The 17363-nt window shown below is 43.4% G+C and overlaps 2 protein-coding genes across 2 annotated transcripts in view; one reads left to right on the plus strand and one right to left on the minus strand.

Moving 5' to 3' along the window:
* The window catches only part of igfals (insulin-like growth factor binding protein, acid labile subunit), a 222849-nt gene that overhangs the window by 38784 nt on the left and 166702 nt on the right, over window positions 1-17363 (plus strand). The window lies entirely within an intron of this gene.
* Window positions 8194-16012, minus strand: gpr146 (G protein-coupled receptor 146). Its single transcript, XM_069715589.1, has 2 exons — window positions 15741-16012; window positions 8194-9763 (listed from the first exon to the last, which is right to left on the minus strand). The coding sequence occupies exon 2, from the start codon at window positions 9720-9722 to the stop codon at window positions 8721-8723; it is 1002 nt and encodes a 333-aa protein (XP_069571690.1). The 5' UTR covers window positions 9723-9763; window positions 15741-16012; the 3' UTR covers window positions 8194-8720.

Below are 17363 nucleotides of genomic sequence, written 5' to 3' on the forward strand. Positions count from 1 at the left end.
TGATCAAAGATTAAAGGTCACTGTTACCTTTCATGAAAGGGGGGGGGGGAGTTCATGCACTATTTATGAAAATATTTCACACACATTTCTAATAGGATAAACTGAGGAAGTGACTGCTTTTAGGTCGAAGGTCAACTTCAGTGTGACATTATAATGAAAAGCAACAACACTTTAACTGAGGAGCAAAAGGGGAGATTTTGACCAGATTTGACATTTGGTCAGATATTGAACTGGTGACACAAATCTTGGGTCTGTGCAGAAACATCCACATTTGAAGCTTTGTCTACTGTCATGGCTCCAACTTTGTGTTTCATCACAATCACTTGGACCAAGCATGTGAAGTCTTCACTACATACGACTGGTTAGGCAAGGCATCCAATGGTAGTAGATAAACTGAGACCAATCAATCTCTTCCCAAAGTGTTTACTTCTGAGGAGGCAGGTGTCGCTGCCTGCTTGATGTTTGTGCTAACCTACAAATCACAAGTTGACGCCTTTGCTTTGTCCAAACCTTTTTGAGGCTATTCTTGATTTGTAATGCTCTCAGTATGGCCCATGTGATCAGGTTGAGGGAAACATAGATATCTCTGTGCTGAAGGCAGCACAAAGAAAGGCAACGAGGACTCAGGAAAGAGAGGAAATTATTCTGTGTGGAGTGACTCAACGACTCAATGGATCACAGTATTTACCATGTTTTTAATAACGTAATAGTAGTGGTAATTACCCGTAGTGGAGTCAGTATGTTTTAGTGTGAAAGGAATTTTTGACAGATGGGTCAAGGGCTGGCTTCACCTCGGAGGAGAGCAGTATCTGGTGTGCAGTTGGCACACAGCTTTACGTCAGGGAGAAGCTGATTCTTGCAGCCAGGATCCAGAGCAGCAGAACAGCAGTGACAGTCTGAAGGAGCAGACGGGGTCAATACGGCAGCCGGCAGCCCTGCTGCCACAAACGAGTTAGGGGTTCTTGACGAGCAAGAGAGGACCTCAGACTACCTTTTCTGTAAGTCAGGAGAAGGGGATTTTAGTTTTGGTAGAGGGGCGACTTAGCAGATGAAAAAGAAGAGAGAAGAGAGTCTGAGAGGTCAGACAGCGAGCCAGATTTGTGTGATTTTTCTCCCAGCTACCTGAAATATGAGTTATTCAGTCTGCATGACTTCACACAGATAAGGGGAAATTGGGGATGTGATGGTCAGTGTAGTGGAAAGGTGCTTAAGACTGTCAAAGAAAGGAGGTGGAAGAAAGGAAGGAAAGTGTGTATATTTCCCTGAGTGGCGATGATGTGAGATAAGACCAAGTTAATGAAGTGACTGTTTCTCAGACACAGCACTCAATAAAAGAAGGTACAATTATATTTAAATATACTAGAAAATAGATATTAGATGTTTAAAGCCCAGTAGAGAACAGATAACAAAAGACTACACAGAAGAGTTGTGACATTGACTGATTCCAGGAATTCTCTCGACTTTTCATCACTTCCAAGAAACTGATGAAGTAACTTGAGGTGTACTGTGAACTTCATCTGATAAATATAATTCCATGAGTAGCTCACAGAAAAAGGACTTTGCTTTTGATCACAGCGACTGAGACATTATGTGAGTTGGAAACGCAAATATAAACCACTTATACCACTATTACGAGATGTGTCGCAGCAAAATAATGTATAGTATGAAGATGGAAAAAGTAAGTATGCCTTTTGCCTTTTTCATGATCTCCGTGACTCTGAATTTACACACTGCACTTCAACTACTTCCTTTGTAAAACAAACTAACTGGATTAACATCCTCAGTGCTGAGAGACAGAATGTACTTCCTATTTATGTCCACTGGGGGGCCCACTGACATAAACAGTGAATAGTCTTTGGTCACATGAAGAAAATATGAGACGTGCCTTCACAAGCCCTGGCTTCACAAGAATCAGACAAATGATTGATGTGATTACCAGGATGATTTATGAAAGGAATTTTTTTTCCGCAACACGTTATCAGGGTGACATGTTGAATTTTGTATTCTAAAAGACGTAGAAGGCAAAACAATTACATTATTCAGTAAGTGAAAAGGAGAATCAAAAATATCCTTTGATTTCAAATTTTTGTTTCTATAACATAAAATCCAAGCATAACTGTGGAAAAATGCGATTATTAGAACCCTTTTCTTCTTCTGTAAAACTGGATAAAAACAATACTTCCCCATATGTGACATCCAATGAACAAGATAATACGACCGGTGTTGTTAATGGGAAGTTGTGTGGTTTAACTGCTTGTGGTTGGGGGAGTGAAAGTGGGAGGTCTGGAGGAGGGAGGGAGGGTACGACACCCTCATCTGCCTCCACTTACCAGTCTGATGTGCTGCTGGCTCTATCCAGCATCTCCCAAAGCCTCAACCACAAACTCTGAATGGAACATCCTGCCCAGTCCAGCTCCTCTGTCTGCACTGCTTCCAGGGCCATTTTTGATATTTAGCTGATGCTGGGATTTTATTGTTAGTCTATTTTTTTTATTATTTTTTTTTATTCTCTCGTCATCCTCTCTAAGGAGGAAAAGCAAAGAACAAGATCTGCAAGAGAGGAAGGGTGGATTGTTTATCAAACATCTGCCCTTATCCACTTGTTTCCCCTTAGAGCTGCAGACATGTTGTGGGTAAAAGATGAAGGCTCCACCCTGAAATCGTTGCTCCGTTCTGTAGGATTCATTATGGAGAGAAAATTCAGATGCGTCAAAGACAGCACTGCCCACATGTGAAAGGATAGCTGGGTTACTCACCAGTCACAGCGGAATTTACAACTTATTTTAGTTAAACGACAGCGTGTAATCATATACAGCATTGTCCTTTTTACTGTTGTTCTCCTACCTGCATGTAAATTCCCAGCCTTTGCTATTTGATCTCTTTTTCATGATAACACGGACCATTGTTCAGTCTCCAGGCATCTGACACTTTCACTCCTTCCTTCCTGTTGCCTCTTTGTTTCAGGAAACTCCACTTCTGCCCTCTCTGTGACACTGTAGATCACAGTATGAGATAGATCTCCAAGCCACTAACTGTAACCTGTCTGGTATTGTTCTCGTCTTTACATCGTGCAGCCCAGTGTTGCTCGTATTAAAAAAAAAAGAAGAAGAGTCTGGTCTGAGGCCGCGTGTGAAATGAGGTTGACGGCCAAATAAAACATTTAAAGCCGCAAGCCAAATGTTCCGTCTTCATAGGTGGTCTGTTGCCGTTTGATGCCGCGTGCACAACTCGAGTTGACCCTCATACTTTTGGTCTGGCTGAACCTCTAAAAGAGAAAAACAACATTAAGACTAATGTACCACGTTAAAAACTGTGCTTTGTCAGCACCGCCCCATTTCCAGACAGATGGGAGTGCAGTTAAGACATTTTTCTGGTACACTTTGACACTTTGCAAACAATAACAAACCCGTAATTTGACACGCAGGTTGTTTACACTGCATCTAGCTTCACTTTTGTTTCTTGCATCTTGTTAAAGATTAAAAACATTAAGACGTTATGGGAACACGTCTTGTGTTCTGTTTAGTTCATGCACCTGCAGCCTTGCAGCGTTTGTATGTTGTTGCCCACATCCTCTTTGATACGCAGTGGCTTGGTTTGTACCTCATTTGTGCATCACTTTGGTGAAAATCAACTTCCACTGAACGAGTGTAAATGTACTGATAAGAATATTTGGCACTGTAATGGATTTTTTTTCTAATCAGTGAGATTATGACGCGTCATGTCGGTATCTGTATCACATCTCGGAACAATCGACTTCCTTTTGCATTACCAGCTTCCTGTTAAAGGAAATGAACAACAAACTAACTAAATAACTACCTGATGCTTTGTGTTCTTTGTGTTGAAAGCCTTCCTGAAACTTCAGTCCTCAGAGGGGGAAACGGCAACCATGACAACCATGTTTAATTCACTCCATTATCGTATCATTTCCAGATGTCATACATATAATTCAGCTTTCCCCCTCCTCCCTTTGGAGCTGCTATGTTTGCCTCTGTGTTTTGGCTCCCAAGATGTTATTAATGCGCACTTTTACGCACGTCGTTGCTTTACTGGGTCTGACTGTAAGCTGAACAGTGTGGCAGCGACAACGGCTAATGCATTGTGATCACCCCCTCCCTGCATTATGGCACCTTCCCTCTGCAAAGAGGTTCACAGTTAGACTGTTACAGTGTGATCCTCATCATCCCGATCCTGCTGCAAGCTCTCTGTGTGCAGCATTGTTATCTGACGTAACCTACGCAACGTCGCCGTTTCATCGAGGACGGCAGCGGTCTTCGGACTGTCAGACCCACAGAAGACAGAACAATTCCCAGAATGCTGCGGTCTTCCCCAGTCAAGTGTGCCGTGGTGGTTGAAGGGTCCTTCGGCTGTTGGCGGCGTGATGAGCTGGAGGGGAGCGGTGGCATCCGTGTTCACACCCACCGTCACTGCAGCTCAGAGGGAGCGGACAACCGCAGCTATCTGCCCATCGCCCCGAGCTGATCGGGGTTGACCGGTTCAAATTAACAGTCGTTTCTTTGGATGTACGCTTGAGTTGCAAAACGGCAGCCAGTCTTTTTAAAAAAAAATAATAATAAGTAAAAAAAAAGAGTATTTTTTCCACTTCAAGCACCGGTCTGTAAACCGGTGCTTTCTGCCAAGTGTACGTTTGTGCCAAGTTTGAAGAAATTCCTCCAAGGCGTTTTTGAACTATTACATCCACAACAATAGGACGGACATGAAGTCACAGTTATCTTGACCTTTGACCACAGAAATCTGTTTATTGCTGAGTCCAAGTGAACGTTTGTGCCAAATTTGAAGATGCTCCTTCAAAGAGTTTCGGGAATATGGCGTTGGACTTCAAATCACGGTGACCTTGTGACCTCTGACCCCCAAAATATAACAATTTCATCCTCGGAACCAAGTGAACATTTGTGCCAAATTTGAAGAAATTCCTTCGAAGCTCTTCTTAAATATCTCATTCACAAGAACTGGATGGGCAGACTCAACACCTCCGGTCAACGGCACAAAGACCAAATAATGTTTCACAGCCGTTATACGAAACAGCTTTAAAGCAACAGGCTGCACAGCAGATGTTTCAGCACATGTTCACATTATCGTAGCGCTTGTCGGAGATAAAAAAAAAAGAGGAACGGTCGTAGCCATGTTAGTTAATCGTTTAATCAGTCTTTGACTGAGCTGACAGTGGAGTAGATTACTTGCAGAATCTAAATATATCTCTCAGAAAATAATACTGTATTTTTGAAAGAGTAGCTTCCTGTAAATCTTTCACATACTATATATACACATTATTTTGCATTATACATATACACTTGTATACACAGTCACAAAAGCATCACATCAGAAAGTGGATTCAAGTGGCCTGTTGAGGTTTTGCTGTTCGAATGGCGAGAACTTTAAGGTGTGTTTTTACGCTCGGACCGTTTCAGCGATTAGGTGAATTTTAATTTCTTTGCACTGATGGGAGATTCAGGCCCCTCTGAAATAATAAACCAAACTCAGACTTGAGCACTTGTCTGAGGTAGGTATGATTTTGAGCTTTGATCACGTTTTATTTTCAAGTTCTGAACATGACGCCGCCGGTTCGTGTGTTTCATGCTAATTGTCATCGCTGCCGGAGAGTTTGTGTTCCGTCCCGTCTCTGAGCGAGATTGTTCAAAAACAGCTGAATGGACGAACTCAGGGCAACGACTGAGAAAAACTGACGTTAAAAGTCAGACTTTCTGGGAGTAACGGAGACCAAATTTAGACGTTACATGCACACGAGCTCCGCATAATCCCACAAAACTTGATGATATTTTACTAATGGGTGGTTTTACAGTGATCAGTTAAAAAAAAACATCTTATTTAGCTACTCTGCACAAAATCAGAGTGATTGCCATTCTTTCTGTATTTTGATTCAGATGTAAATGCCTAAACAATTTTCATTTCCAATTTACCACATGCTGATTGCCCTCTATTTGGACATATTTTTGTAAAATGAATGTAAAACTGCTATTATTTCCAGATTTATGTTCAAGTGCTGTGTAATGAGGAGACTGGGAAACACTCAATTCAATTCTATTATACTATTTAAGTATAATTTAGGACCTACTGATTAAATAATAATCAATATTTTGATAAAAAAAATAAATGTAGCCACAATCTCTTGACAAGTCAAATGTACAATTTCGGGGCAGAAAATGAACAAGCTTTGATCCAAACCACTTATCATCTGACCATGCAACTACTGTCCGCTCTCCTCAATGAATAAGGACTTTGGACCGAGTTGAAATAATGATTAACTGTCATGATACGTACAAGATTTTTGTGGGGCAGCACATACTGTAGCACGCAACGTAAACACAGTCTCGGTTAAAAGATATTTCCTACTGATTGATTGCAGATGTACGTGGCGGGGGTGGGATTATTCAATAAAAATGATCTCTTGACTCAAAATAACCCCAGTACTTGAAATGCAAAATACACAATGTTCATTTATGACTATCAAATCACCGTTAGTACGTTTAGCGATCCTTCACATTTTACAGTGAAAGCACACCCATGGAAATATTCCAAAATGTTATCAGGTTAACATGAACAGAGATTTAACAGTGTGGCCACCTTTTCATTTCTCTTCACGTGAATGCCCCACCTCGCAGGCGTATCCGTTCACAGGGTGATAAATAAACTGGCCCTCTCACTCAGAAAGCTAATAAAAAAAAAACCAATAAAAAAACCAACGATCTAATGCAGTGATGCTACAGACCTCATGCAAGAACACGTTATTGCATTTTATCACTATAAGAATGATCGGTTTGCTCCTGAATAATGCCTGGATTCCACCGGCCTGTGGTCTATGACGGCTTCGTGTCCCACCGGAAGCACGTGTGTGGGGGTGCGTCCATGTTTTCATGCCTTTCCTGTGTCCCGACTTCCCTGCCCGGCAGATCTGCCCAGTGCAGCTCGACCTGGCGTCCGTCAAAAATAGACCGGGTGCGTATATTTTTAGAGGAGCGGAGCGGTAATCCGTTTCTGGGACAACTCTGAAACACGCTGCGGCGGCCGGTGAAATCACAAGCATTGTCTAGAATGACTGCGATCGGCACCGGCGGCCGCGACGCAGCCGGTCCCGGTGGGCAAGCGAGCAAAGCAGCTGTGGCAATAACGCGCAGATTACCTTAATGCATCTGAGCAAGCGCTGCAGCTCGGACTCCTCTGTGTGAAAGACTCTTGTTTGCAGGTGTTCGGCAGGCAAGCCGAAACACCTGCAAACGTATGCAAAGATGTTTCTGAGACGGGTTTTGAATTATTGCCTCTGGAGCGGCCGAGTGAGTCCGCGTATCTTTACCGGACAAAACATCCCAACCACTCGTGACTGCTCATAATATGTAGGGAATGAACATGCCAGCTCCTCGGGCTGCTCTCTGTCACCCTGTGTGGACTTCACTCACTCTCTGCATGCACTCCACTGCACGAGTGAAACACACTTCTCAAAATCACAGTGAGCTGCGGCTCTCTCCTGACCTGGGTTTTGTTCAACGTGTTGATTTGAACTGCGTCTGGTTAACAGGTAATGTTATTTCAGCAGATTACAAGAGGTATACTGGTTATGTCTGAACCCTGAATACAAGCTTTAGTTTTGTTGTTTTGTGATGTGGTGTGGATGTATAAAAAAATGGGTCTGCTGTGGAGCTAGAAACATCAAAATAATCTCTTCATGCCTGTGAGTGGATGAAAACCATAGGACTCCATCTATCCAAGAGAAATGAGAACATGACTTCACGCCATAAACTACTTCTAGCTACGCGGTAGTACTGGTATGGACAAAGAAAATAGCTACAGTTTCTGTGAAAGACCTTTAAAATGTGAAGATTATTTCATCTGATAATGAGGAATCACTCCCGATACATTTATAAGTAAAAAGAAAACTGAGCTGAAGTGTTTAATCAAGCGACCGAGGCTTCTAGTTTGAAGGGAGTAAATGGTGATATTTACTGGCAGAACAAAATGTTCATTAGCTGTAGTGGTTGTTGATAAACCAGCCACCACCCATCAATGCAAAATAACTTGGCTTCACTTGCTAATTAAAGTTTACAGCTTATTGGTTCTGCTTGTGTGTTAGCGGGAAGCATTGTGCCGTAACACTATAAAAATGTCAAAATACATCACATCGCAGCATATTGAGACTTTACAGTGAAATCCAGACAGTCAAACTTCTTTTTCTTTTTTGCTGTCTGCAGAGCTTTCGCAACACAAAAACACACGCACGCAACGGCAAGGTGCTCGGAAGTCGCTCACTAACAGGCTATTTTGTGCTTGTCTGTGTGAGACTTGAAGAAAACACTGCACTGGATGATTGTACCCAATTTACCACCCTTGAACTAGAAGCCCGAGCGTCTCGCTGGAGAGCTCCACTCGGTGTCAAACAAAACAAAACAAAACAAAACAACAACAAAAAGCAGCACTTAGTGGTTTTTTTGCTCGGTTTGTCCTCTCACTGCTCAACTGGATAGATCAGATCAAGTCCTGGAAGGTGACAGGAAATTCCACAGTCAGCTATGTCGCTCCTAACACAGTCCAGAGCAGTGAGGGAGCCCAGCCAGATATACTGGCTCTGTAGGGGAGGAGGGGTGGGGGTGGGAGGGGAAGATAAGTGCTGGCTAGGCCAAGAAGTGGGAGGGGGGGAAGAAAAAAAAAGAGAGGGAGTAGGAGGGCCATCTGCGATCTCCTGACGGGCGATATCACGTCGCCACTTGTTGCACTGTCGAGCGTTCGTGAGGGCAGGACCGGTCTCTGCAGTGCAGCCTCCTGAGCAGCCGCTGGAGCTTGTTGGAGAAGTTTTTGTTCATCTGCCTGTACATGAGAGGCATCGCGAAGCTGCTGGAGAAAGCCAGCAGCTTCGACACGCATCTCAAGAAATAATAGGTGGGTAAGTAATGTGCGTTGCCGATGTACCCCGGTGCGCCAGCGACAGTGTGCACCAACAGGGTCATGTAGTACGGGGTCCACAGGACAAACTGCACACAGACCGAGGCAAGCAGCAGCCTGTGTATAGACGGGTCCAGGCGGCCGGAGTCCTGATCCAGAGGTGTGGACTCCTTCCTGATGCGCAAAATGAGCACAAAAGCATAGAGAACAGCGACGGCCGGAACCACGTAGCCGATGAACATCATGATTGCGTCCGCCGCCTCCTTGTTCTGCATCTTGGAGCACTCGATCATCTTCGTGGAGATGTGGTTGCACACGTAGAAGAGCAGCGAAGAGAAGCTGGTGAGCACCGCGCCGCCCCAGATGAACCCGCACACGTGCTTGGTGTTGTACACGCTGGACATGTACGTGCGAGGCAGCGCCCGCTCTATGTAGTAGTCCAGACTGAGCAGCGTGGTGGAGTACATGATGACCAGCGACGAGATGTTGAAGAGGATGAGCAGGGTGATGTAGACCTCGTTGTTGTACTCCCACGCGTGCCAGCGGGTGAAGGTGGAGCTCAGGAGCTCCACGGGCGCCACCGCGTTGAGCACCAGGCCCGCGATGGCCATGTTGACGAAGTAGACGTCCGGCATGGTCATGGACACCTTGTTGGAGAGGTTCACCACGACCAGCAGCACATTGCAGCACAGCCCCAATGGGAAGCACACCACGAGGTAGATGAGGGAGAAGACCGACAGGATGAGGCCGAAGTCGTGGCAGAGCCGGAAGTCCACGCTGGTGTCCGTCTCATTGTAAACCATGCAGATCCACATCGCTGGGCTCCGACGCTGGTCAGGCGCTCTCAACAGGTCAACTGCAGGCAGAAAGTCGGGGAGACAGGAGTTAGTGACTGAGAATACTGTTTCATGCATGCCATTACCACCACCAAGGGAGGTTATGTTTTTGATGAGTTGCGTTTGTCTGTCAGTTGAAATAAAGACAAAGTACCGGCCAAGCAGATTTTAAATTTTGTGTGGATTTGAACTGTGGAGCAAATCCACAAATTACTTTTCACCCTCACTAACGATGCGCAAAATACCTTCAAATCCAGTAGATGATAAAAGTTTAGCAGTGACAAAACATAGGCCATACTAGAAACACGATGACGTCACGGTCCAAATTCACAAGTACCAATAATTCTCTGAGATACACTTCGTTCAAATTTAATACAGATAGCAGTCATAATGGAGCTCTCGGGGACAGTCGTTTCAACATTGCCATTGTTGTAAATATATTCAGACATATAATGTGGCTGCGATTGCAGATTTGCAAATCTTGCTGCACCTCCAGTTGCATATACAGTTGTCTTGTAATTCAGCTTTAAATGCCACGAGAAGAAAAAAAAAATATTCAAACAAAAGCTCAACTATAAAACAACCAGGACATTGTAATCGTTGTGAGCTCATTCAGACATACTTTGGATGCATCATTTATGTCTTCCAGTCACACAAGTCAAGACTCTGTGCGTGTTCTGTATTTTGTCATAAAAACAGCGAGTTGCTTTCTGTCCTCGTCTGTTATTGGTTGCTGTGCTGGCTGGAAGAGTAAGCAAGGCCTTGACACGAAAACACGTCAGCCACGACTCAGCTATTATGCACTGTTAATTTCCTTTCATTGCATCTGACTGGCTGAATACAAACGTCTCTCGATATGTTTTCGTTTGCGAGCCCAGCCTCAAAATAAAAAAAATAAAAAAAACACTATTTCTCTTCGCTGGCCCGAACAAATGAGCCCCTTGTTCTGGTGGAAGAACACAAAACTGCATTTGTCTGACACTTTGGCAAGCTTCTTCTTTCTTGCTCGGCCTCTCGTTTTCTCTCCATCACAGTGATGGAGTGAAGTGCCGCCTGTGCGGAGCCGCCGGCGTCCTTTTCGTACGGCCGCGCGGCAAAGATCACGCAGAAAGAACACTTCACAAGACGGCTTTGGCGCTCCCGCTCCGAGTGAAGCGCGTTCACCTTCTTTTCAAGCTGCTGCCGAGCGGACCGGGGGCGTGCGGTGATGGGTGGATTTATAGAGAGCGAAATGTGAGGCAGGCGCCGGTTGAAGAGTCGCGCAGGAACGAGTTGAGGGTTGGAGTTCAGGGTAAGGTAAAAAAAAAAAAAAAAAAAAATGACCAAAGCACACGTCGGGAGAATTTGGGATCAAGGCTGATGGCGCTGCAAATCTCTCTAGCAGCTTATATAACGTTGGCCTTACATAATTAACTCTTAAATAATTTAGTAAAATAGCTCTGGTCAAGGAAAAGGAAGATTATAATTATTTCATAGGATAGCAGTGATACGTCACCCACTTCCGCTGTATTTCATTTCCTTAGAAATGATTTGGTTGTGTTTCCACACGTTTGGCTTCATTCCCAAAACTGCTTTAAAAAAAAAATTTCCAGTGAAAAATGAGTGTGGCAATTTGGGAAAAAGTCCTGTGCAAACCTCTTCCCTGAAAATAGCCGAGGACAAAGTGCAGGAAGGCAGTTTTGTTTGCAGGAGGATGAGTAACGATGCCAGTAAAAGGGAAACATTCTTCCGTTCACTTACGTAACACCACTACTGAGAGGCTGTTTTGGCCTTAAGCCTCAGACACACATACGCACACAAGGGCTCCGTCCCTCCTCCGTACTACCCAAATTGGCCGTAATGAGACTATAGTGGAGGCTGGAGCTCAGAGCTGGACTGGAAGCGGATCAGGAGGAAGAAAGTATAGAGTTACTGTTTACAAAAAAACAAACAAAAAAAAAACCTGTCTTCACCAAGACGGGAGCACCGGTCAGCCCTCTTGTAAACACGGATCTCTAAACACCAGCAGCGAGGTGACTCATCGGCTCAAACAGACCTTGACAAAAGCACGGCATTTGCAATGATCCTCTCCCATTGATTATGTGCTCGTCTCTGAATGCACCGCACGTTAACATGAAGTTTGTTCGCCCTTCCCTCCTCCTCCGACAACCTCTCATCACCTCGGGAGAAAATGACTTGAAGGGGAGGCCGGCGATTATTAAAGGGGGGGGGGGGGGGTCTTCGCTGCGTCGGGGCCGGCTGTCCCCATTCATTAGCACCTGCTGTATACCGACGTCTCTGCCAGCCTTTCATTATCACACCGGCTGCACTCTGCAGCTTCCGGTGGCTGCAGGGCATCTCCTAGTTCGCCATTAAAACGGCGTTCATTGTTTCAAGGGCTGCGGGAACTTCTCGGTTACGACAGAATGACTTGCGATGCTTCCCGTTTCAGCACAGTTTTTAGCCATAGTAACGAAACACAGGACCTTAATCTCAGGCCGCTGCCTTGTTAATCAATACTGGACTGTAGGTACGTATTTGCCACCGGGACCGTGACCTCGGCGTTATTATAATATCTACATAAGGTTGGGTATTATTTCAAATATTTGAAAGACCAGCACTTGACTTCAGTTTCTCAACAATACTTTTTCAATAAAAATGTCATAAAACTCCTTTTGAGAGAAAAAAAAGAAAATTACAAAACACATTCCAGTACTAAACGTCAGCTTCCATGCAGTTTAGAAGGGGAGAGAGTAACACAGGTTATTTTGTGTTGCGACAATTCACAGATGTCCCCCGAACAACCCAATCCTGGATGCTCCAATTTGTCACAATTCCTCAGCGCCTCGCAGTAGATGCTGGTCAAAACGAAACTGTATTGGTGTGGGTGTAGCCAAAATATCATAATCTGCCACCAAATGACAAGGATTTATTTCTGTAGACCACATCAAAGCGAATCCATCTGTGCCATTAAGTATATCCCTACATATTTGATTTGTTGAATGCTGAACCTTAAATACCCTCTTAAAATAAGGCCAATCCAATCAAGGTACAGTTGTTGCACGATGTGGTTGTTGCACGTAAGTGGAGAAGTAAATGCCAGTTGAAATAGCTTGCTTAATATTGGAGAGCAGTTTGTCCACTCTGCATACCGTGAAGGCCACACTCGATGGAAAACACATCCACTCGTGAAATAGTATTTAAAATCGGGCTTTTCGTATGTAGCTTGTGAACCGCTGGCGTTAAAACTGTCTGCATCTATTCTCTCTGGTCCACCTCTCCCTGGGTGTTGTAAACACCATTGCACTTTAGCTCTGCACATTTTGCCAGCAGCGCGTGATAATGAAATCTCTAGTTTTCCACTCGGCTGAGGGAAAGAAAAAAAAAAACAGGCAAGGTGAAAGAATAGTCTCCCACTGACTCGGAGGCAGCGCGAGCTCCATTCTGTATGTCTGTTTTAATGCAGAGTAACGAGGACCATTTCATTTTCAAGTCCATGTTAGAGTCTGTCAGGCCTACAGCTGGATGTGATGTAGCAGGGGTTGAGTGGAGGTCAGAGATGCACTGTTAACTTGAGCAAAACAACAGGCACTGTGCTCTGCTGTTATCGCAGCGTGAGTGCTGTTGGAGGAGTTGTGTCTTAAAAAGGCTAAATTCGTGTAGTTATTGAAGTACATAAATCATGTTTTATTATTTGTCAGGTTATTTTTTTCTCTTGTTGGATTTTAATTTTTATTTTTTAGGGCTGTTCCCTTGAAAACATTTTTCCTCATGTTGCCCCGTGTTTATGCTATGTAAATGCAGATGCCCGGAGTTACAAGAGACATAACTATTTCCAGATTTGTGTTCTTGCACATCTATGCATACGGGAGAAGAAACCCCCGACAGCCAAGCTGAAAAATTGTTTGTCTCGTTCTTCTTGGACATGACTTTGACGGCCGCGGTAGACTTGGTTAAGCCTCATCTGAACTTTTTGCACTACTCCATGTCAAAAGTGGTTAGGTTAAATATTCCCAGAGGGGGCGTCCCTGCTACAGCATGCTTCAGCCCCTCATAACGTGATCTCGGAACAGCGTGCTTGACGTCCCAGCGTTTTGAGGCCAGATCTCGCAGGCTGATGGGAGCAGTGTGACGTACTGGGCCCACACCCCTCATATATCGTTACTGGAATTTACAGGCCCTTCTCAGAAAACACTGGGTGATGTCACATGATTCGCAACTCCTGTCCGCAAGCAGTGGGCAGTAGCAGAAATACTACAGAAAAGAAAATGAGATTGCATGACTCACTTTTACGCATGTTGCGGCTGCGCAGAGGCGTCAGAAGTCAAGTGGAACAAACTGATGGTGTGCAATTCAAAGTAAGAGGCCATAAAACTACTTTCAGAATGAGAGACCATTATGATGTAAATAGTTTATCTAAGAAGGTCACTAAATCTCTTCCTGTTCTAGTTTATTTCTCAGCTGCCAATTATTTCCTTGAAAGGAGCTCATTGACTGAGGGGATCAATGAGGGATCTCAGTTCAGGTGTGGTAATTATCCATCAACCCAATTTCAGTAGATAGGTTTTCTATCTTCCACAACATTTACCCCAAATGGTTTAGCGGGGCAACATAACTTGTGTTAAGGGTTGTTGCCTTGCAAACTGCAGAGGTTGTTATACATTTTACACAAAGGTCTGTTGTCTACTTGTCTTATTAATCAGTTAATCTACAAATCTTAGCTGACTAACAGCAGAGTCCCTGAAAGAAAGTCTAAGGGACTTTCTGCCGCACAGAAGTTGTTGAACAATTTCAGATTTCCTTTGGAGAAACATCATTTCCTCTTATCAAGTGTGATAGACTCTGATCAGTCTCAATGGCCTCCTCGGCTTCTTTCAGGCAACGTGTTTTAACTGTCACAGGCATCAACAAAGTCGAAAGTTCAATGGTCAGCACAAAGCAGGCTTACTGCCATTAAGCCAGGGCGCACACGCCCATGCCCCCTTCGGTCACATGGATGAAGTTGAAGACAACAAGTGCAAAGCCTAAATCTCGAGACGCATTTAATTCGGTGAGCTGTAAGACTTATCTGACAGGGGCTACTTTGTGAGAGAGTAGCAATCATTCAGTCTCGTAGCTGAAATACGATCAAAATTAAAATAATAAAACATTACCATCACCATTAATAGTACTGCCGTTCACACATCAATTTAGTAGCCACTCAATATTAGTCATTAAAGGAAAGAAATGAATGATCAAAAGCTTTGATATGTATGATTAAACTAAGATGTAAGCTGTGTTGAACCCTCAGGATAAAAAAAAAAGAAAGAAAACTGAACAAAGTGGGCGAGCTACACTTTAGTCAGTTAATAACCTTGTATTTTATGAATGATTTAACATCATAACAAAAAAAAGTGATCATAATGTATTGATGACTTGGGATATGAAGAAAAGGCTGTCTTCATATTGCAGCCTACTAGTTATAAACATTGCTTAAGAGTAACTAAAGACATGCCATTAGTTTTAGGTCCCAATTAAAGACATCTTGTCAAAAAAGACTATTATTTACTACAACTTCATATTACCAGTCATGGAGTTGTTTTTTTTCTATTACCTGAGAGCTCTCTGATTAACCTGCCACAGCCTTTTTGCCCTGAGAAAGCTGATGCCGTGGGAAACATCTTCAGGTGTTGTTTTCCAAATATAAAACTGTGGGGCTTCTGCAGCTCAACACAGCTAAGAAAACAACAACTTAACGCGTTCTTGTTTTTTTTTTTTTTTTTGCGGAAACCGTGTCATCACAGTTGATGAAAGCGTGTGTAGCTGTCACGACTTCACCCATTATTCAACCATTTCTGTGGCTATTGTTGGCACAACGAAAGCCCCCCCTCCCTCCCCTCCACCCCCCGCCCCCCTCTCTAGCCGTCCCCAGCGGGGTAAAGTCACTTCTACCCGCTTTCAATTGGCAACCGGAGTACTACTTTTTTTTTTTTTTTTGCAATAGTGAAGAGAAATGATAGAGAGGAGAAGAAAACTCACCGCAAACGTATAGGTTTGGGTCGTTGACAAACCTACGGAGGCATTGGGTTTGGATGTTGCATTTCCACTGGCATTTCTCAGTCGTCTCATTTGGGAGTAAAAAAAAAATAAAAAAAATAAAAAATAAAAAGACGTATTACAATGTAGCTCCCCACGCGCTCATGAAGACTGCAAATTGCGAAAAGAGACGTTTGAGTGGATTTCAGTGAAGTCGCTCGTTATCTATGAACTTTTCGGACTAGGCTTTCAGCTCAAAAGGGGCCGACCGCTGCAGAGTTTACTACTGCTGGAGTACTGGTGAGGTCTACGGTGTGTACACACGTGACCCTCCCCCCACTGTTTCCCTGCTCCACTCTGCGAGGCCCGATTGGCTGTTCTCCGCTCTGATTGGACGGAGGGCGGAGAGGCGGGGCGGCGAGGGGGGGGGGGGGAACCGAGAGGAGCGCACATACAGCCAAGTCGTGTTTACATCACTTCAGAGGACATAATGGAAATGTGTCTTATTCTGAACCTTTAAAGCCACAATATGTATGATTTTTTTTTTTTATTTTTTTTTTACTCAAAAACATTCATAAATGAAGAGAAATTATCAGTCCAACGGGAAGAAATAGCAGTTTTGATGTCATGTCAAATACGTCTGTGTATTATGTTGCAAAGATAAGTTAAAATGCTAACACACAAGTCCCTTCCTAAAATAGCACTTATTGTATATGTTTTTGTTTTTTTTAAAAAAAGGTCCTAGTATTTCAGTAGCTGCATAGAAACCTTTTATTTCTTAACAAAGCTTTTATTGCAAAAAGGATCCTGTTGGGACAGAAATCTGATGATATGACTTTAGATGAGTAATTCAGAACAACTTTTGAAAATAGCATGATTGCTGATTAAATTGAAGTGACAGATTATTAACTATAGGAACAGTGATTACACAATCTTAGAAAAGAGACACAAATCTGTTCAACGTACCACCTTAGCGACACATGTAGCGATCCAGACTGGCCTTATAGTTTCTAAAACTGGGCAAACAGTTTCTCTTGAGAACAACATCAGTCTTTTGAACCGACATTACATTTGAGATATTGGTGACAATTCACAGGTGTGGACCCAGGCTGCAATTATAGGTCCATCTTGCAGTACCAGACCCTGCAGAGCACAATACATCAAGTGCACAACCTTATGTCATTTTCTCTGCAATAGTGTTTGTTACAGTATCTGTTCTGTCCAGACTTTTTTAGGAAACAAAATGCTTCCTATTGTGTTCAAATGGGAAATGTAACGCAACTTGAATACATTTCTTATTAATCATTTTCATCCTTTTTTTTAGGTAATCCCCTAGAGAACAAAGCCATGGTTCAGACAGTTGTCTGATGTTGTTCAAATGTTCTCTGCAGACCAGCTTCTCTTTAATGCAGATGAAAAGCAAAGCTCCTGTCTCTCAGAAAGAAAGAAAACTATTATCATATTCAAAAGTCCAAAGGCAGAGTAATGGTGGCATTCTACACTGATCAACACATGAGGGAAAAATTGTAATGAAGCAAAGCTGATAATCACTTTGGAAGGCATTTTAATAAACAGAGTATGTTAGAATGATGAAGTGCCTTTTTGTTGTGCTGTTGAATAGAGTCT

This window comes from Brachyistius frenatus, unplaced genomic scaffold (assembly GCF_029030835.1).
Source record: "Brachyistius frenatus isolate BFR_SWC_R1_liver_20210118 unplaced genomic scaffold, ASM2903083v1 Contig_144, whole genome shotgun sequence".
In the NCBI taxonomy this organism is placed as follows: domain Eukaryota; kingdom Metazoa; phylum Chordata; class Actinopteri; family Embiotocidae; genus Brachyistius; species Brachyistius frenatus.

Coding starts and splice junctions, on each gene's coding strand:
- gpr146 (XM_069715589.1), bottom strand. CDS start 9,722: ATGTGGATCTGCATGGTTTACAATGAGACGGACACCAGCGTGGACTTC.